At 46.9% G+C, this 22,653-nt stretch overlaps 1 protein-coding gene across 3 annotated transcripts in view; it reads right to left on the bottom strand.

Moving 5' to 3' along the window:
- Positions 1–22,653, bottom strand: part of SEC22A (SEC22 homolog A, vesicle trafficking protein) — a 458,264-nt gene that overhangs the window by 237,074 nt on the left and 198,537 nt on the right. For all 3 annotated transcript variants that reach the window (XM_086957074.1, XM_086957076.1, XM_086957075.1), the window contains exon 4: positions 10,660–10,833. In XM_086957074.1, the coding sequence (XP_086813200.1) occupies positions 10,660–10,833 (174 nt within the window). The remainder of the gene's footprint in view (positions 1–10,659; positions 10,834–22,653) is intronic.

The raw sequence follows: 22,653 nt of genomic DNA, 5'->3' as shown, positions 1-22,653 counted from the left end.
CTGCAACAGAACAAAGATATTCACAGATCGAAAGAGAGGCCATCGCTATCCTATGGGGGTGCCGTCACTTCCACATCTACCTGTACGGACACCCATTTGTGGTGGTCACAGACCACAAACCACTTCTCCCACTGTTCCAAGGGTCATCCTCACGTCCTCCTCCACGCATCGAGAAATGGGTACTCCAGCTCCAAGAATATCAGTTCACAGTGGAGTATCGGCCAGGCTCCAGAAACCCCGCCGACTATCTGTCGCGGCATGCCCGCCCGGCCACGGAAACAGAGGCCGCAGAGGCCGACGCCACTGAAGAGTATGTGAGGATGATTGTGGAGCATTCAAGGCCACTGCCCATCTCCCTGGAAGATGTGACTCGAGCAACCAAAGACGACGACTGCCTGTAAATTGCCATTCAGGCCATCCAATCAGGAAACTGGAAACCACTACAGAGCCCAGCGTCGTTTCGCACTCCCGAAGCCCAGGCCACACTCAAAGCGCTCTACCAAGTCCAGAGCGAGCTGTCCGTCTCGCCTGAAGGATGCCTCGTGAGAGGCCCCCGCCTTGTTCTGCCCGACAGCCTCACCCAGCAAGCAGTTCTCCTGGCCCATGGCGCTCACCAGGGCATTGTAAAGTCGAAAAATCGCATCAGGACCAAAATCTGGTTCCCAGGACTCGACAAAAAGGTCGAAGATGTCATCCGACGGTGCCCAGTGTGCATAGCAACCAGCCTGCCCAATCCCCCAGCACCAGTAATTACGGAAGAAGAGCCGACCGCCCCGTGGACCCGAGCTAGCGCAGACTTCGGGAGCCTCCCAGGCGGGAAGTATATGTTTGTTGTGGTAGACGACTACTCAAGGTATCCAGAAATTGAAATACTACCCTCCACCGCAGCATCCGAAGTGATCCCAAAGCTAGAGAAGATCCTGGCGACCCATGGCCTCATTGGGGAACTACGCACTGACAACGGACCTCCTTTCAATGGCGGTGAGCTAGCAGAATATCTACAATCACACCGCATCAAGCACAGGAAGATAACCCCAAGGTGGCCGCAAGCCAACGGCGAAGTTGAGAGACTAATGAGAACTCTGAATAAGACTATCCAAATTGCTATGGCGGATGGCCAAAACCTGGAATTAGCCCTCTTCCAGTTCTTGCGAGAGTACAGGCTGACCCCCCACTGCACCACCGGAGTCCCTCCAAGCCGCCTGTGTTTCAACAGAGCAGTAGTGGACACTCTCCCTCACCATCCTGTGTGGGCCTCAACTCCGGCCCCGAACAACCGGTCCATGGAACAACGATCCAGGTCCAACAAAGAACCGCAGGCGAAGAAGAGCTGCAGACAGTCCCATCCAGGTTGGCGACCGGGTATTGGTGAAAGACCGCCACCCAGGAGGGAAGTTCCGCCTCCCATTTGAGTTACACCCCTGGACAGTCACTGGTGTAAATGGCACCATGATCACTGCAGTAAAAGGGAGCGAGACAGTCACCAGGAACGTATCGTTCTTCAAAAGGTTGTTGCACCAGGTGGACAACGAACTTCCAGATCCAGCCGACCACCACCCAAGGATGACCCAAAGCCCACGAGAAACCGAAGGAGAGGATGTTCCCAGCGAAGAGGAAGAGACTCCGCAAACAGACCCGACTATGCCAATCAGGAGTGAGCGTGAACGACAGGAGACACCGAACCACCCGGAAGCTAGAGAAGCTAAAGACTCTGAAGAACTAACCCCCACCCAGTCGGGCGAGCGCAGCCAGAGCAGGTACAATCTGCGCCCCAGGTCCCGAAGCCATCCCAGAAGTACCAGGACTTCGTGGTCTGTTGCAGACGCTGAGAGGTCTCAAGCTGGCCCGTAACCACCTGAGAAGTAAGACTGTTCCTTTTGCATTTTTGAAAACCTCAAAGACTGTATACCGAAGCTTACACCTGAAGCCATATTGTTGTGTTTGTTTTCTTTCCTTAGGGTAAAGGAGGATTGTAATGTTGTGGGAGTGGGCGCAACCACCCTGGCCCACGAATTGAGTTACTGTGCATATTCCCCCCTTAAGCGTGTGTTCAATGGCTCCGCCCGACGTAGGCACGGAGAGCACGCTGTGTAGTTAATAAAAGGCCCAGGGCCCTGGGTGTGGCAGGCCCTTGACTGACCACTAACATAGTACACGTGTGGTCTCCTTCTGTGATTGTGTGGGGCCTAGTCACGACACCACAATTTGTTGCATACAATTTCAGAGCAATGAGCCGTATGGATAACACAACCGGAAAAAAATAACCCAAAGAAAATAAGAAATCCCGGCAACCTGGTGCCAGATACAAAGCAAAATAAAACACAGAGAAATATGACAACCATCTCAATAGTGTACGGAATCCTAACTACTATTCGAAATGCTGACAGGTATTCTCTTTCGCTGTCTCCCAGCTAAAGTTGTCAGTCTGCCCTGCTTGTTCCTGGGTCTCTGTTAGGAATGGGGTAGCATGGTGCAGAGCGGGCGGGCCAAACTCCGTAGGACATGTGCAAAGCATCCACACAGTACCCAGAGACGACACACAAGGCACACCACAAAAAGAGACCACAGCAGATAAGGTGAAAAGAATAACTTTTGTGTTGTATCAAACATACAATAGTAACCACGTATGTAACCACAGTGGTCTCTAGAATGCACCAACTGGCGCCAGGGCAATATGTACAAGGGGATTATTTACATGGCAGGGCCAATCGGGCCGCTACCAGAACCATCGCTAAGGGATAAAGGATGAATGAAAAAGGTAAGTCCGTCAGTTTCAATGCTGCAATAAAAACATAAAGCATTAACATTAGGCGCAAAAGCACATTACGCATTGCATCAGCATCCCCTGCAAAAAGAACAATCGGCGTACAAAGCAGATATCCTGGTATGGTATTCGGCCCCCCTTAGGCATATAACTTCTCGGGGTATAAGGCATTAACCAGGAGTCTAGCATAAGATGTCAGGCCAGCCCATGAACACAATATACACAAGCCTGAAGGGAACACATTATGAATCAGATGCCCACTGCACAACCTTTGCATAAATCACATTCGCCTGCACGTAAGCAGTAGGGGCAAACAGCACATCCTGTACTAGGCATGGATAGTGAGGCATGACATGGGCAGAAGGCTGATTGGCATAATCATATTAGGTGCTCTCATTAGGCCTCCACATATGCACGTGGCCTCAAAATAGGTATGAACTCCCTTAGCATAAACGCGTGGTTGAGCGAGGCATGGAACAGAACATCACTGCATGTCATTAGTACTTAAACTCAGCGTAAAAATCAGGATGCATCTCCCTAGACATGAAATGTAACCTGGCATGGATCTAGCGCATCATGCCGTTGAACATTAACCCTAGGGTAGGCCATACAACCACACTATACAGACATCCTGGTATTGAATCAGCAGTGGCCCTACCCGTGCCTCCTGAGCACCCAAAGTTATGACGCTGCAGCGGTCCGCCACCTGCAGCAGTGATGTGCAATTTGGAGCCCCAAACAAAGTACTGGTAAAGTTGGAGTCCCCCAATACGGTGCAGATTGGGCTCAATGTAGCAGAATAGCGGTTAGCACCACTGCGCAGTCACGACGAGTCTCTAAATTCATGTATGCCCCAACACGTGGCAGCTGTCCGCTGGAAGACGGGGCAGCCTGTACAGGATCAGGCTCACAAGCCACTGGTCAAGATGGGGAAACATCATTTACCACGAAGGCATTACCACATAATAACGTTTACCACGGGTCACTTACCACGCAAACGTCTTTACAACGAGGGTGCCTTCCACGACCGTCTTTACCACGCAAGTACGTTCTGCGTGGGCTGGGGGGGGGGGACGTGGTATTCCTTCCAGTCGTTCTGCGTGGGCTTAGGGGGGCTGGGGGGGCTCGGAGGGGGGCTGGGGGGGTATCCCCCACAAAAAAAATAAACAAAGGAGCGGGTTACTTAAATTAAAAAAACACACTTCAGTACCACCGAAGTAAAAGGAAAGTGCCTCCCCCAAAGACGTGCCGTGTACGTCAAAATAGCAGTCCTTTTTTAATTTTGGTAGACGTGTTTGACGCTTGTTTCCATGGTGGATGGAAGTAAGGGCTGCTGGTGAAAGACGGGAAGGTGACAGGTAAGAAAATAATCTTTATAGAAAATATATATATATTTAAGCGCACAGTAAAATAAAAGAATAAATAAATCTAAGGTAATTTGTAGTTTTTAAATGTTGAAAAAAACGATCGATTGTGTTGAAAAGCAGTTACTACATACTCTAGAAATACTTTTTTGCCGATCAGTTTCATTATGTTAATTACAGAGACATTTAGGCTTAATGGACGTTTCTACGCGTGGAATAATCCTTCGTTGAAAATTCCAGCGTGGTAAAGCCACTTGCTAACTAAAATTTGCGTGGTAATGCCATGCGTGGAACTAGTAATCGTGGAAAAATCATATATTCGTCAAGATGAAGCCCCTTTTTAGGGGCACTAAAAGCACAGTTGCCCACTCGTCGCAGCTGATGCTACCCGCGGTGCAGCTGGGTTCCGCCGATCAGGCAAGGAGGCGTGGGTCACGTTGGAGCCCCTCTCTGGGGCTCGAGAACACCATACAGCGCCTACGATGCAGCTGTCCGCTGTCAGACTAGGCAGCTGTGAGGATCCTCTTCGCGCCACCGACCCAGCGCAGCCTTTCCTACTACCGTGACGGATCTCCCCAGGCTTCGGGGGCCACGGCGGCGGCGATCTTCATGTCGCAGCGCGGCAAAGCCCGCGCAGCCTCCCGCACGTCTCCAGGGCTGCAGCAGTGATTAGGGTCACAGCACTTTCTCTCAGGTACCCAGGCAGCGGTGGTGATCTTGAGCAGCCAGTGCCCCTCAGCACGGGGGGCACAGCAGGGGGGCCCCAGCACAGCAGCGGCAGGCACACGGATTCTCGCGGGGCAGTGCTCGCTTCAGGTGGCAAGGACCTCCAATGCAGCGCTTCAGGGACACAGCACTAGCCGGAGGGCAGCAGACACTTTCAGTCTAAAAATTAGATAGGCCCGCGCTATTAACAGGTGGCAATTCTTTTCAGTCCTGGCAAGCGGCACTTAGAGGCTACACAGCTCCTCTTCATAGGCACTTTGAGCATGGCGCTCCCAAGGCGCTAGGGCAGGAGACAGCCACTGGACTGTAGTGCCCACCAAATGTAGCACTCACAAGGCGCTAGGTCCCTCCAGCAGGCTCAGGGACAACAGGTCACGCTCCTCACCTCCTTCTGGGCACAGTCAAAGGTGCTCCTTGGCAGTCAGGTAAAGCGCTCTTCTTCTCCAGGCGCTTGCCAGCAGTCAGGGCCCAGGGGAAGCGCTCACGAGGCGCTAGGCAAGAGAGCAGCAAGAATTACTGGGACAGGTCAGCAGTCAGTGGGCACTCATCAGGACAGGGCGGCAGGTCCTAGAAACCATCCTCCTCTGTAACGTGGCACTCCTCCTGTACAGCAGCCTGAACTCCAGCAGTGGGCTCTCACTGGCCCTGTGGAGAGTGGAGGGGTGCAGAAGGGCTCAGGGGCCAGCACACAGGCCCATGTGGCGGCACCTCCTAGCAGCAGGTCCCCTTCTCTCTCTCTCAAGTCCACACTCTGACTGAGCACAAGGTGGCATAGCCCCCCTACTTATACGCCCCTCACCCCACCTCCCAGACAGTGCCAGAAGCTTTTAGAAGCATCTGGGGAACTGGTTCTAACTGGCTCAGGGGGAGGAATAGAGCACCCTGGGTGCCAGGCTTGTTGGGAGAAGGATGCAGTGGGTCACCTGGCTGTGCGATTTGCGTGACAGGCAAGTTAAAATGTGGGTTGTGCCGCCTTTGGGGTGGCTACAGCAGCGTCTGATGGAGAGGTCTGAGGTGCTCTTTTGATTCCAGTATAAGTAGACACTCAACAGCAAATGACTCGGAGGTCCAGTGAAGGGGATTTCAGCTTGTTAATTTGCAACAATTAGTGACTCAATGGCCTGGAGAGTGATGTTGACACTGATGCCAAAGGAGTCCCTCTCAACGATGAAGCAGTCCTTGAAGGTGACCCATTGCTCCTCTGATGAAAATGATCCCATCGAAGCAGGAGATCTGTGCTTTCTAAACTCACCAAGCAAAGATCTGTGAAGATCCCAGTCACTGTCCCTGGCCCTTCAGCATGACATTTCCTGATATATGCTTCTTCCTTCGGTTCTGGTAGATTCTAGATCAAGTCATGTTAGTCTGTAGACATTTTCGATCACAGTATGGACACTGGGTACAAAGAACATGCATGCTGAATGATCTAAGTGACACACAGGGTGAAAACACACATATCTATATACATATAAGGAAAAGGTGCATATTCATTGAAAAAAAGCTTTGAAAAAACAGGAAAATGTCCTAGTATGTCGAGTCAAGACAAAAAACACTTGAAAAAACCTTTAAAAAGGCACTAGTGTTCTAGAGTCTTGTTCAGTTAAGAGGAAAAAACAGAACAGTCTTACCGACACGGTTATACATAACAGAACAGATGTACGTTCCAGATTCTGGAATTCATGAAAGGGCAGAGGTAACATTTCAACTGATAACAAACAGTCTAATCAGAGAGCACTGTTTACTGGTTTACAAGTTGCTAATTGTTTTTGGTGTTGTTAGAAACAGAAAGATGTATATATTTTTTTATAGACACATACGCATATATTCACATCTACTTACACACAGACATAGTCACAGAAAAAACAGAAGTATATATGGGTGGCTTTGTTAAAACATCTCAATGTATGTTTAAAAGAGCTCCGAAATTCACCTTAAAACATAGTTAAAGTGCAGGCAGACGAAGCTCTGGTGGAATGGAGCGCCTCTCCTGTTTCTAATGATTCTCTTTGGATGGATAAGTAGGCTTCTTTCTCCTCTGACACAAGGTCTGAGGATCCCCCCCTCCACAGGATATAACGGTTAAAAGAGAAGTGTGATCCAAGGAAGCCAAAATTCTATGGATTTCCTGGGTCTCTGATTTCCGAGCATTTCTGGAAGACTGAGGTAGGGTCTCTGGGTGACGGCTGTCCTTGGCACCAAAAACTGCAGCCACCCCTCAAGCCAATTATGTGTAAAATCGCTTTCAATGTTTGATTTGACTACGTCGCAATTTTGGCATGTTCCACCCCCATACAATATGTTCAACTGTTGAGCATGAATTTATTTTCCCAAAAAGAAAAAAAACGTAGCGCGGTGGTGGGTCACTTTTAAGATTCAAAAAGTAAATGGCTGGGGTGGCTCCTCTAGGAGAGGTTGTCTGCCTGCTTATGCTCCTGGCTACGGTATATTTAGGCAACATCACTACAGCCCTGCAGTGTTGGTATATTTTCACGTCCAATCTCCGTCCCTCTACCTCCTTATCCAGAGTATATTTTGCTAGCATCTGCTTCTTCACACCAAGAACCCAACTCAGCCTGAGACCTCACAGCCGAGTATAAAAAACATGTCACTATATCTTGTATAACAAGGCTGAGGCAAACTTACTGAAAACAGCTTTCTTTCGAACTATGGATTTTCAGGACCTGATTAAAAGAACGAAGATCATTCGAATTATCAAGAAGGTGCCATGTGATAATAGAATGCTGTAGATTAGGATGGCCTGTAGCTTTAAGCTCTCAGCCTCTATGATCCATAGCCGACAACCCCATTTTCAGAACATCCCTATAATTGACTCCGGCTGTCTGTCACTTTTAATGTATGGCAATTTTACCCAAATTATACACTATCCCTTAAATAGATTCTGAAAAGTCTTGCGAAGCATTTATAGGCTTCCTCTAAATCACCAACAAAGTAAATATGTTTAGATTGACTTTCCTCACAAGCATGTACCTTTCTAACCAACAAGCACAATTCACAAGAAACTTGACTTCACCATGGGGTTCAACCATTTGGGAGAAAGAACCTTCTCCCCATAAATTGAGCCAATATGTATTTTCGACCATGCTATGCTTCATCTGCTATTAACAACGGGGTACCCTCAAACCCCCCTCTGCTTGGTGAAGGAAGAATGCCAACTCCGTTTTCTAAAAGGAGTTTAAGCATATGATATGTGAAGCTATTAATTATTACTTTATTGTTAATTTGTCAGAAGAAACGTCATGCAGATTACAGAGACAATGTTCTCCGCGTTTTCAATTATGTTTAGGCAGCAGACAGGAATACCATCGTGCCCACCCCTCTAACTAACAGCTGTAAAACTGGAACAACTCAGAATTCGTCCATCTCAAACACAAATGCACGTACACGTTGTATGTCATACCAAACAAGCACTTACGCCGTGTCTTTGGGGAGACTATTCAACAGTATTGAAGGATGGGGAGGCTGCTGCTTTTCTGTCCGAAAGGAATAAAGGAGACGTCATTGACATGATGGCTGCTTCCACAATCGCTTAAGCCCTAGTCCCCTTCCCAATTCTTGGCCCACTCCAATTTTACCCAGGGCTGGAGCTCTCACAATGTTTAAGTAGACTTACGATGGATCCTGAGAGGGGCACTGTAACCTGGGCAAACCAGGAATCCTATTTAATTGGAAAACATGCTATGGTTTGCACCAGATTGCATATTTATCAAGCTATATACGTGACTGACCGAGGACAAATGCTTTCTGCAACCATTTGTAGTCAATAGCAGCCGACACCACTGATATATGGTGGGGCCCGATGCCCAAAAAACATACCATATACATCTTTTGCTGGAGGGTTTGGTTGCTGTCTCTCTATTCTCCTGGCGCTCCCTCTGTGACTCCTCCCTTGTACAACCCGCAACCCGTCAATCAGCAGGCTAACCCAGCGCTCATTTTAAGCCTTGGGGCTTGCGGTTGCAATCCCTCAGCTGTTTCTCAGATCTGGGATTGCTAGCTCTGAAGTGCGCATGTCAGATTGGATGACTCTAGGCAGCCGGCCAATCTAACATGTGCCCTGGTCGGGGCTGAAGTAATATTGCAATTGCACTAATCAGCACAGCCCTCACTCTGTAACAGCGCGAGCCTGCGACACATAATAAAATGGTATTTATTACCATTTTATTAATGTGTGTGCCTGCTGCACTCGCAGCAGGAGGGGCAGGCTCCTATGCCATAATGGAGGAGCAGCCGCTGGTTGTACCAGAGTTATGTTGACTCTTTCAGTTTAACTTTTCCGTTCAATGATTGCTCTCTTTGTACCTAGCATGACGAGCAAGAGCTTAGTCACCCCCCATAGTTCATCTGCATGTTGCTGACTACTAAGAGCGGTGGCTTCTCCGTTATGGCGGAGGAGTGTAGCCCCGTCTGATGCGAGCACAGCAGGCACACATAATAATAAAATGCTAATAAATACCATTTTATTATGTGCTGCAGCCTTGCACTGTTAGAGCGCGAGGGCAGGGCCGATTAGTGCAATTGCACTATTACTTCAGCCCCTGCTAGTGCGCATGACAGATTGGGGGCTGTATAGAGCCGGCCAATCGGACATGCGCACCTCAGAGCTGGACATCGCAGGGCTAAGAAAAAGAAAGATTGCAGCCGCTGGCCCTGAGCCTTGAAATGAGCCCCGGGTTAGCCTGCTCCAACCAAGGTTTGGTTGCTTATGGGTTGTACAAGGGAGGAAGTCCTTCCCTTTCCGCCCTAGTTACTTAGGAGAGCGCCGCAAGAAGAGAGAGATGGCAACCGGACCCTCCAGCAAATCGGTATGGTGAGTGTTTTGGGCACCGCAACCCACAATATTTAAAAGTTGCCGACCGTTACTGGGTACAGCTCCTAAGCAAATATTCAGAGATGCCCCTTAACCTAAAATATGCCAGCCACATTCCTAAAACGAGGAGGCTCTTCTGAAGGCCGGTGTACTGTGCCCAGTATCAGGTTCAACTTACGTTTACATTTGGCTTATCTGACGGACTGTCAAGTGATCCCTAGACAAAAGATCACCATAATGTGCTGGGTTAGGGTCCCGTGAGAGTGGAAATGATTTTGAAAAAAATTATTATAAAATTCCACCTTGATGGTTGAGCTACCAGATGAGGGCACAATGGGGATCGGGCAAACAAATCGAACTCCTGCGAAACCTGCAAGTTTGAATCCATTGTCGTGGGCAGGAACCGACCGCAGAAGTAGGACTGAGAGAGATAGGTTTTGCAAACGAAAAAAAAAACAATTGTACTCACCCAAGCTTTTTCATTACATTAAAAATTGGACGGTGTGACTCCTAATAGGTTTTCTTCAAGTGGAAGAAGCCTGGAGCTAGCCCGGAAAGTGTTAAGAAGAGTGTATCTGAGGGCTCATGATAATTGCTGTTTTGATTTCATACTCCTTTGTCACACTGTCACCTACATCATCTACCATGCACAAGGCAACAATAACACATCACTGGAAGGTTTTGAATCTGGCCAGCCCAAGAGGGGGAAGAGGATGTCAAAGTAATTAGGAAAGACTGAAGGAGAGATGCTCCAAGTTGTGTTTTATTTTTAGTTTCGTTTGTTGAAACGTAAACAGGTTGTTTATGCAGACAGCACGTCTCCGTATGCAAATTAATATTGAACTATTATCGTTAGAGTTTATTTTCTATTCTGAAATCGTGTCAAATGCGCTACAATACATTAACAACTTCCAGTAAAAGTACATAAACAAAATGGCTGCCGGTTTAATTAAAAAAAAAAAACGCAATACTAATACCTTTATATTCTGCAGCACTTTTATGTGAAAATCCATTTGCAGGTCCGAGTTCACCCATGGAGATTTGATAAGGGGGTCTCAGCTTAATTTCAGTCTGCATATCAGCAAGATTGATTTTTGTTGACAGGGAGCGAGGATTGTTATACCTTTGCTTGGTCTTTTGAATAAAATTATCTGTTGCAAAATAAAGGAACAAGTAGTCTCTGTTAAGCTCATTCTTAATTAAATCACACGGGAATAGAACGATCTGTAGATGATATTTAATTTCCATATATAAACTTTAGATGCTCTCTGCTGAGCTGAAATGAACAGTATTTCAGTCTTATAACTAATAGATCTTGGGTTGCAATAGCGAAATTGAAGTTGTACAATTCCATTAGGTAATCACTGAAAATATGTAATTATTTCCGCATCCGTTAATTTTAAAACTGCAATGACATAGGTATCATAAACATTTTAAACTTAAACTTGCAAAGTTTAAATCCCGGTTAAGTAGGCAGGTATTCATGCAGAGTAAACAATCCCCTCACTTTAGTATTCTTCCCAGAGAAACAAGTTTTTCTTCCTCAACTACATGAGAGTAACACGGTGTTGCCTAATATTTGCTATTTTCAGTCGTGTAAAAAAGCAAAAGAAGAACTTGCAGCAAACAGGGTCTGCATCCGATTTCGCATTCTGAAGTGAGCAAACTGTGCTTGCATCCGAGATTTCCCCCCTTGCAAATTCATCCACGTTATTAGTGATGGAAATTGCGAGGGCAAAACAGTTCAGAAAGGATAAGTTACTTACCTGTAATCCTGGTGCTCTTCCAGGGGAAAAGTTATAAGCACTGAATATATATATATATATTTTTTTTCTTCAGTCTAATATGGCACTAGTGCGCAGTGTAATAATTCATTAAATCTATTAATGCACAATCATAATAGGATGTACTGCCGCATATCTCAATATAAATGCGTGAACATAAATACATAGTATTGAAACGGTGCTGTATTCAAATTGCATCAAATAGACAAAGCTTGCGGAAATTGAGCCTGCATGGGCAATCCCACTGCTCGGTAGTATAGTAAGCAAACAAAAATGTACTCCTAATACTGAGTGAATTGTGGTCATTCAGAACAGTGGCAATTTGTTGTGCCAACTGAATTGATTTATTGAAGTATATGCCCACTGGGGCAGGAATAGGGGTATACAGATCCCAGATTTTAAAAAATTGTTGAGAAAAATAGGGTTTGAGACTGAATCGAAAGCCGTTGAGTGGACAAGTAGGATCAGGGTCGCCAAGCTACCTAGATTAAGCAGCCGTAGTGCCTGACTCTCTGGTTCTTCATTGACCCGCCTTGGAAGGAGACTGAAATCCGTGCCGAGGACCTTGGGGAGAGTGCCTTTGTTCATTGTGGACTGTCGGGGCGGGACTGCGAGTCCCAGCAGGAATCGCGCTACAGCCATCTGCGCACCTGCGCCGCTTCCCGCCCCCTCCTCCCTCAACTGCTGAAAACGGCTCGCGTCCCCCGCTTCGCGGGAGCCGCTCGCAGCCGTAGTGCCTGACTCTCTGGTTCTTCATTGGACCGCCTTGGAAGGAGACTGAAATCCGTGCCGAGGACCTTGGGGAGAGCGCCTTTGTTCATTGTGGACTGTCGGGGCGGGACTGCGAGTCCCAGCAGGAATCGCGCTACTGCCATCTGCGCACCTGCGTCTCTTCCCGCCCCCTCCTCCCTCAACTGCTGAAAACGGCTCACGGCCCCCGCTTCGCGGGAGCCGCTCGCAGCCGTAGTGCCTGACTCTCTGGTTCTTCATTGACCCGCCTTGGAAGGAGACTGAAATCCGTGCCGAGGACCTTGGGGAGAGCGCCTTTGTTCATTGTGGACTGTCGGGGCGGGACTGCGAGTCCCAGCAGGAATCGCGCTACAGCCATCTGCGCACCTGCGTCTCTTCCCGCCCCCTCCTCCCTCAACTGCTGAAAACGGCTCGCGGCCCACGGGAGCCGCTTGCAGCCGTAGTGCCTGACTCTCTGGTTCTTCATTGACCCGCCTTGGAAGGAGACTGAAATCCGTGCCGAGGACCTTGGGGAGAGTGCCTTTGTTCATTGTGGACTGTCGGGGCGGGACTGCGAGTCCCAGCAGGAATCGCGCTACAGCCATCTGCGCACCTGCGCCGCTTCCCGCCCCCTCCTCCCTCAACTGCTGAAAACGGCTCGCGGCCCCCGCTTCGCGGGAGCCGCTCGCAGCCGTAGTGCCTGACTCTCTGGTTCTTCATTGACCCGCCTTGGAAGGAGACTGAAATCCGTGCCGAGGACCTTGGGGAGAGCGCCTTTGTTCATTGTGGACTGTCGGGGCGGGACTGAGAGTCCCAGCAGGAATCGCGCTACAGCCATCTGCGCACCTGCGTCTCTTCCCGCCCACTCCTCCTCTTGACGTCATAGACCTCGAGTACTAAACCCCCCTCAGTCCCGCGAGCGCGGGACGGAGCACGGGGCGAAGCCCGGGCAAAGGGCGGGCCGTTGTGTGGCCGTTAGGTGGCTGTGGGAGGCTGGGCTGGGGCCCGTCTCCTACTCTCCTACAATCCCATCTAGCAGCTTTTTGCTTGTTGAAGAGACTGTTGTGCTGGATTTTCTCTTGCTCCTGGCACTTCGTTTGGTCATAGCATCCTACTTCATAGCACTATTCTTATGATCTGTGCTGTCAAACTAGGATTCCTTTCCTTCTTGTACTGTTTTCCTTGCTAATACTCCCCCTGGCAGGGCAAATGTGTTAATTTATCCGAATTCCTGACTACATATCCTCGCACAGGTTTCTACCTACTCTGGTACCCAATTTAGTTGCAAACAGATATTAGCATGGATTCTTCTCTCCCTAGTAGTGCGGGGGGAAACTCTAACAAGGGCACCCTAGATAATTATTTTAAAAAATCCATTTCTGAAATTGATAGGGAAGAAGCACTAGCTGAGAGAAGGGTGGAGCGCCGCCTCTCCATTGAAGGTGACAAAGCTAGACTTTCTTTGACATCAACCCCGCTTACTTTAACATCTGGTTCAGGGGGGGCCCCATCAATTGAGGATCCTCTTGCCACCCAGGGTATTCCCGTACTCTTAAGGGACACCTCCCCTTCACCCTCCCCACCTGTGACCTCAAATAGCACCCCCTTAATCTCTACTACATCATCATGTAATCCTGGTGCAGGGCTGGAAGTTCCATTAGCTGCCCTGCGCACAGCCAAAACGACTTTAAGAAACCAACCTAGGAAAACAGAGGTCCTAAAAGTCCATGGCCCACCTCCTAACAAAAGAAGGAGGAGGGGGGGCTCACTCCAAAAAGGTAGAATTAGTCACTCTGATTTTGGTAAGGGGAAAGGGGGGAAGTTAGTTTCTGCTCCCAAATCAATAGTGGATTTAAGATCTGAAACAACTCTAATGACCCCACAAGAAATACCATCGTCCCCCCTACCATTAGCAACTGGTACAGTTTCTTCAAGTGCCAGTCTGACGGACCCTCAGTTGTCTGTCCTCACTTTGGAGCTTCTTGAGCATCTGCTTAGGACGTTCACTTCCCCAATTTTAGAAAGATTATTGGGCATAGAGCAGCGGCTGGGGAATCTGGAAGTGGCAATCCTTAACAAAGTGGAAAAACAGAAAGCTCCTCCTAACCCAACTCCAGCCCTGGCTGGGGTTGGATTACCCGCCATTCCAAAACCAACTCTAGACCAGGCGGCTGCAACTGCATCAACTACCACTCCACCCGACACATTTAAAACGCCTAATGCACCTACTAAAACAGTAAGTCGAAACCCACAAGCGGCCATACTTTCCACCATTCCACCCCGACCAGCCACGGAAGCTGCAGGTGCCATTCCAAAGGGGGGAAATAGCTCGGCTGCAAGAACTTTGCGGCCGGTCAGAGGGAGGGAGTCCCCAAAAAGAGCTGAACAACGAAGGGGCCGCCAGGTTGAACTTCCCCCGGAAGCAGTTCCCTATGTGGTGGTGCTCACAGGTGTTCCTACACTTGAGCCGGACAAACGAGAAGGCCCCCTACAGCTCAAAAATAAAACCATGCACTGGTTGACCCGGAATAGACCACTCCCGGGTAATATCAATGGGGAGATTGTGCATGTACGTCGATTACCCTGGTTGGGGGGTCGAGATAAAGACATCGAGGGCGATCTGATCGTGGTTAACTTTAGAGACCATGAAGCTGTTAGGCACATCCTGAGTTGGATGCCTGGGAATTTAGGCAAATCAATCATGCCTTGTGACCTTACTTATTTTTATCCAAGAGCTTTAGTGGCTCCCATGTCATGCCCTTGGCCACCCCCTGCCCAGCCGAGCACCCTAGGCCCTAAATATAACAATCAATATTTCCCCTTGTTGCCTGGTCCCATGGCTCTAAAGAATGTATCTGGGTGGGAAACCATCCCGCAAAGGGGCTATGGTAGTAACTCCGGGAGGCTGGATCATGCATTTGAAACATCTGCTCCCCTTTACTCCTTTGGAAGTCAAAAATAGATTTGAAGCTTTTTCTGGATTGGACTCTTGCAACTGGCGCTTGGGTACCTGCTCTAGCCCTCCTCCATTTTCGAGGGGGTTGCGGGCCCAAGATAATATTTCTCCTATTGTCAGCGCACATTTCCACCCACAGTCTCCCCATGATCTCCCTGACCTGACTCCAACTTTTTTAGTCCCACCCAAACAGAATCCAACATCTGTTTCTGGGTCCCCTGCTTCGTACGAGAGCAATGATCTTGTTAATGTTGGGACATCGGGCTCTACATCCAATACTCCACCTGAAGCCCTGAAGGTGCTGTCATGGAATGTTGCAGGCATAGCGAATAAACTACATACAGACGATTGGGACTCCCTAGTAACAAATAGTGATATTTGTCTCTTTCAAGAGACTTGGGCGAGGAAATCCACGCCTAAAACTGGATATGCAATCTTCGAAATTAAGGCTAGCTGGAGTGGTAAGGGGAGGCCCTCTGGTGGTTTGGCGGTGTGGGTAGCGAGTCACATTGGTTGCTCTGCGGAGAATATACCTACGGTGTCCCAGGACATACAGTGTGTCTTATTGAAGTGGCCTGGTGCTCCCAAACTAGCAATTATAAATGTCTATTCCCGCCCTGTCGGCCCAACCATGGAGTCTCCCACACTCGAAGACCTCTCGTCCTTCTTGGGTCAGTTACCGGATGACTACAAGGTAGTAATGGGTGGAGACTTCAATTGCCATTTCGAACCATTGGAGGGGTTAAGGGAAGGGGCACTTACTGCTGAAGATGACTTCTGGGGCGTTCCGGTGTGCCAATCGCCCCATCCCAAATCTTGGTCCCCACACGCGGTTCAAATCATGTCCCTGACCCTCAACTTTGCGTTAAGGGCTTGCAATGGACGAACAATTTCAGACACCCCCTCAAAATGCACTTTTAATAGGAAGGATCATGAGTCGCAACTAGACTACATTTTTGTAGATATTAGTTTGTGGCCAAAGGTGGAGGATTTTAAAATAAGCGTGCGCACAGATAGCGATCACAATGCACTCTTACTTTGTCTGGCACATCCTCCAGCAACCACGGTCCTCCACCCCTTGAGACTAGGGATGACCTGGGCATTCTGGTACTAACTTCAAACAGGCGTAGGGTGAGATGGGAGAAACTGTCAAATTCTGAAGAAAGCATTAGGAAAATGTATGAGCTAGTGTTGCCAAAATTTGAGGCTCTGTACAATCTAATTAACCAACCCAGACCTCATGACTTCAATAAAAGTTTAGCTCTCATTCATGAAGCTCTAGTGGGAGCTCTGGGCGAGGTTCTCTACCCGGAGGTAGTGAAGCATAAGCAAAAGACCCGAACTTCCTCTTGGTACAATTCTGAATGTAAAAAGGCTAAGTCTGAACTAATTGCAGCAGTCAAAGAAGGTATAGCGCGGACCAGGGTGGCCGAACTTAGGCGCCAGTATAAGGGTATAATGGCTCGTGCCAGGTCAGATTGGGACTGGGACAGATGGCAGGATCTCTCATCTGCCCTTAGAACAAAGGACTCTAGGAGATTCTGGTCACTAGTTAATACTGGCTCAGGAGAACCTAAACCGGCAGTGGAGCCAAATATTGCAGCTTCTATGTGGGAAGACCATTTTGGTAAACTTTATGAAGACAGCTGTGAGGATACCAATGATGTGGCCACCACCCTCTTATCCCTCCCTGGTAACAGTCTGGAGTTTAGTCTTGGGGAGGTGGCCAGTGCAATAGATGGTCTAGCGCTGGGAAAAGCACCGGGACTTGATAAATTACCTGGTGATCTCTTTAGATCCCATCCCGAGATCTAGGTGCCATATCTTCACATCCTCTTTAATTCCATTGCACGAGGCATGGCGATCCCCTGTACTTGGCTGGGAGCAGAGATAGTTCCTATCTTCAAGAAGGGCTGTCCTCTCCTCCCAGCCAACTACAGGCCGATCAGCCTCATAGATGTGCCTCAAAAACTTTTTTCTCGCCTTATACTGGACCAACTCCTGGACTGGATGGAGGATAAAGATATTTTAAGCCCTCTCCAGGCTGGCTTCAGGAAGAACACGTCCACCATGGATCAGATCTTCTGCCTTGTTCTCCTCTATTGGAAATCGGTGAGGATTGAGGGGGGAGGCTGTTCATGGTGTTCGTGGACCTGAAGTCAGCATTTGACCTGGTACCCCGGAAAAAACTTTGGGAGGTCTTAAATGAGATGGGAGTTCCCACCCATCTCCTACAGGCCATAATAAGACTTCATGAGGGCAACTTTGCTCAGGTTCGGTGTGGGAGGGGCGGAGTTCTGTCAAAAAGGTTCCCTGTTCTAAGGGGGGTAAGGCAGGGATGCGTCTTGGCGCCTACACTGTTCTGCCTCTACGATAATAATGTCCTATCTCATCTAGCTAATGTTAGGGACAATGATGCCCCATTTTTGGCGGGCAGGAGGGTGCCGGCAATTATGTTTGCCGATGACACCCTCCTGCTCTCCAAATCACCTATGGGAATACAGCGGATCCTGGACGGTTTTGGTCTTTTCTGCAGACAGTATGGTCTAGAGATCAACACAGGGAAGACCAAATTTATGATTTTCAACCCCTCCCCCACGACAAGACCAAAACCTTCACTGAGCTCAGTATCCCTGGAGAGGGTAAAAATATTCCAGTACCTGGGCGTAACTCTCCATGAGAATCTAGCTTGGGAACCACAGATATCAAGTTCTCGAATTAGGCTGCCTCAACTGTCCGGGGCAATTCTAAAGGTTACGAACACCTCTACTTATAAACCTATAGCTCCCGCACTTGAAATGTACAAAACACAAGCCAAGTCGGCTGCATTATATGGCAGCGAGCTGTGGGGCTACTAAGCTGGGAAAGAGCTGACGTGTGTGGAAAATAATTTTTTGAGACGCCTTTTGGCCCTCCCGCTTGCTACATCTTTGCTTCCCTTGCATTTTAGACTTGGGTCTACCCTCCATAAGGGAGGATCTTGAACTAAAACCATTAAGATATTGGCACAGGCTCTGGACAACAAACAAGCTTAAACACTATAGGCAAGATCTCGTTCATGTTATGAGCTTAAACCATAGTGATAAAATTCCCTGGTTATCGTTTGTAAAGCAAGAACTGTATCGGTTGGGTCTCTACGAGCTGTGGGAGGCCCCTGAGATAGGCTATCAAAAGGTCTCCCGAAAAAGACTCGTAGAAGCTCATAAGGAAAAAAAAGTCTTGCTTCTCATGTGCTTGCACCCCGCACTGGCATTTTAACTCAACGTTTTATGGATTCCAAAAATTCCTACCATTTTGAAAGTTTTATGGACATTATTTCCCCGACTTTGGCAAGAAAGCTTTTTATTCAATGGAGGCTTGGCACCTTACCCATTAAATCCTTCACGTGCAAATGGGCCAATGGTGGGGACAACACATGCCCCGGCTGTAACCACTGTGATGAGGAGGAAATCCATGTTCTATTTTTCTGCCCAGCCTACAGGAGACCTAGGAAATATTGGCTAGTGCCTCTGTGTAGGAATTTGGGCATAAGGGGCTGTGTGATCTCGTTCAGAATATTGAAAACTGATTCCTCCCCACACATTGTATTTGCAGTTGCAAAATTCTTACTGGCTATGTGGCACATTAGGAGTAAATTACTCAACGTATGACCATCAAAGGATTGTATTGTCAACTTTCCTTATTGCCACTGTATCCATTTACCAATTCAGGGGATTGGTTGTCTTCTTAATATGTTTTTTTCTTTTCTTAAATTATGTTGCAACTCAATGTTTTATTACAAATGTTACTATGTATGTTTTTATGCATCTTTTATGGCCTAAATGGCCGAAATAAAGAATTTTTGGATTGGATTGGATTGGCATATGAAGGTCCTCATTTGTGGTAAGCAGTGCAATCACTGTTAGTGATGTGAGAGGTGCAGAAGACAGACAGAGGGGTAAAGTAAAAAGTTTGATTACTGTTCAGAGGTAACTTGTTTATTTAGCACTTTAACTTTTTCAACAAGCTAAGGCGGCAAGGGTAAACGGAAAATGAAGCAATAGTTTTGTGGTTCACATAGGCTCAGAGGAAGATTTTTTCAATAGGAGTAGAACTAGTGCATGCCTCCAACAGACTAATACAGAGGTAAACATTACAGGAGGGTGGGGAAGAGTCCAGAGAAGATCCTGACTTGTTGATGGAAAATATCTTAACATGTAGAAATGAACGTGATTGCAGAAATCCCATTCAGAAGGGAAGACTTGGAATCAAGAAAATCTAGCTAGGCTAGTGAGGCTTGTGGATGAAAAATGGCTTTTATTCCTAGGGACAGGGGGGACCATAGCTCCTGGGTCAATATTGGAGGTTTTGGGTAGAAGGAAGTTGTTGGTAAGAGAAAATGTTTCCAGAGCTGGCTTAGAGCCACTCACTACCCATCAAGTCTTCCAAGTAGATGGGAGGAGTTGATCTGATGAGACACTAGTAGCCTCTGATGGCCACTTTGTAGGACTCTTTGTTGGTGCTCAGGGTTTCTTCATCTACACCCAAGAGCTTTGCAGGGATGTTCGGAGGCTCAGAACTCATCTGAGTACCAAGGAGTGGAAGGCAACTTACAAATCTAGTGCCAAGAGTTGAAGGAGACAATGATGTCAAATGCGTTAGTGACCCACTTATGCAACTTTTCAGCTGCAATAGCGACATGTAAGTTGAGGTCTATAGGGATATTGTTAAATGTGCTTAAAAAGTTGTCTGGGGAGACTATACTCATTTTCTGAGAAGAAAAAGTGTTGGCAAGAGTGCAGGACAGATTTTCACTACAAAAGAGAGGCCAGGGAAAATATAGCACAAGTAGTTTTCCCATAAAAGCGGCATCAGGGTTGAAGTCATTGTGCCTTTAAGATTAGTGAACTTCGGGTCCAGAAAGCGTCCCACTGATTTGGTGGAATTAAGGACAATCTGAGACAGACATAGAGATTCCATGTCCTCTAGAGGGCCTGGGAGTCCTGCTCTTCAGGATCTTCCAGATGAAAGCTGAGGTCTCCAAAAATGGAAAACGTAATGGATTTTGTAATGAAAGGAGACAGAATGTTAGCTAGTCCGAAGCTGAAAGAGCCATGAGGAGATGGATGGTTAGATGAGGAGTGGGGGTGGGGTGGACCTAATGATAATAAACCCAGAGGTGAGGAACTAGTGACCGAGGTGCACAACTGAAATACACTTGTACATAAACTTGTGGTAGACGTATCAGGCTGGGTGGTAATGGTGTTACACAGGGTCTAATATATCAGATGTAACTCTCTGGGTAGTACTCCAAAACTATGTATCCTACGGGATATGGGCTTGGGGGAACATTCTACCAAACAAGAAGGGAATGCGTGAAGCTACGACTGTTCTAGGCAGACCTCATGAAACTCCCTCACAAACTGATAGGCAGTTCAACCTTATCTACCTACCATAACTAATGTGCAGGGCTTACAGAGTAACCATGAACTAATGAAATACTACAAACTTTGCAGTCTTTGCACTGGCTCAAAAAGACACAGCACAATAACGGGGAGGCACCCTGGTACCCACAGTGGAATCTTGGTACTTCAATATGGACATGGTGGTGTCCAGAAGATCCCTGGGAAGGAGGAACTCCTTTCCATTATTCTGAATATTCCAAGCATGTACACTGAAACATGTTTGTTTAGACAGTGGAGGGAAACCGGCATTGCATTAACACATCATATATATATATATATATATATATATATATATATATATATATATATATATATATATATATATATATATATATATATATATATATATATATATATATATATATATATATATATATATATATATATATATATATATATAGAGAGAGAGAGAGAGAGAGAGAGAGAGAGAGAGAGAAATGACGTGTTTAAAGTGCATTAAAAGCCCAACCAGCCCTAAAAATTGAACTGATCGGCAAAGAAGTGCAATAATGGACACAAACAACAGACTTACCACATTAATGCTGAATTGCAGTAAATTTTTCTAAAAACACTTGTGTGACCCGCCTAGATATATATATATATATACTTCCAGCGTGGCCCACTTTCAAGCTTCCAGACGCATTTACTTTATGCTTCCTTGCCCCGTAGGGCGTTTTTCCTCGCGCACTCTCCGGCAATCAATAAAGTGATGTCCAAACCATATATTCGGTTCCAATTTTGCTTTTTAATAACAGCAACCAGCAGCAAAAAACTCTACGCGTTTCGGTCTGTACACAGACCTTGCTCACGGGACTGTTGATGACACACAAACTATTTTTTTAAGTGATTAAATAAACTGAATTCAAAACAGTGACATAATTTCCTATTCCTGATTCAGAGGATTGTGGGACATGTAGTGCACAAGTTAAATATTTCTACCAACTGCATTATATTTGGTAATTGTTCTCAAACTTGAATTGGGAAACTATGGATGTAACTTTTTTAATTAGTATGGGAAATAATCTTATTTTGAGGACCCTCAATTAAGCCCTCTAGTGGGCATTTTTGCTAAATCACCCAAGCTAGTTCTATTTCAACCCCCCAGTGGGAGATTTTTCTTTCATTGATGTCAATGTTTTAACAAAAGAAGTTGGTCATACCCATCTCGCTTCCCACTTATTTCCCGATTATTTACAGTCACTGTATAAAACTAGTGAAGAATTGTGAATTAAACCAAATAAACTAAGGAAAAAGGTGAAAGGGGGGGAGAAGAAAGAGAGAAAAGAAGGGAGGACAGTGCCAAATCAAGTCTTTTGTCGAGGAACCCGTAATTGTTCATATTAAAGGTGGTAATGTAACTCTTCATCCTGGTTCAATCCTTGCGGGCTTTAAGGTACGGTAGTTCAGGATCTGTTTCGATTCCTTTTGCCTCATTGTTTTTTCACAATCACCACCTCTGGGGTGTATTCCCACAGTTTCAACTGCGTAGAATTTGAGTTCCTTCCAGTTGCCCCCATTTTCCTTTTCCATGTGCTTGGCAACTGCGTTGCTCCTATCGGTGTTTATCGTGGCACGAACGTGTTCTAAGATGCGTTTTTTCAGTTTGCACTTCGTGCTCCCAACATATTTCAAGGAGCACGGACATTCGATAATGTATATTGCATACTGACTTTTGCAATTAATAAGTTGTTGAATTTTCAATATTTGTTTATTGGCCATGATGATTTCTTTAGTATTTTGGGCAATACTGCACACCGTGCAACTAGTGCATTTATAGAAGCCGTTTGGCTTCAGCAATGTTTCAGTTTTTTTCGGTGGTAGGAAATGACTATGAACTAACTGGTCCTTTAGATTCCTAGCCCTTCGATAGGTGATTTCAGGATGATCTCCCACAATGGCTGATGTGGTCATATCCATGTGCAATATATGACAATTCTTTCTTAGAATTTTTATCAGTTGTTGGTTGGCCGTCGAGTAGGTTGTGATCAGTCGTATTTTATTGTCACTCTTTTCTCCCACTTGTTCGGTTTACTGAATTTGTTCGCTCGAGGGCAGTTT

The sequence above is a fragment of the Lissotriton vulgaris genome, chromosome 2_1, assembly GCF_964263255.1.
Source record: "Lissotriton vulgaris chromosome 2_1, aLisVul1.2, whole genome shotgun sequence".
Lineage (NCBI taxonomy): Eukaryota > Metazoa > Chordata > Amphibia > Caudata > Salamandridae > Lissotriton > Lissotriton vulgaris.
The sequence above is the reverse complement of the archived record's forward strand: the minus strand, read 5'-3'. Positions and strand labels throughout refer to the sequence as shown.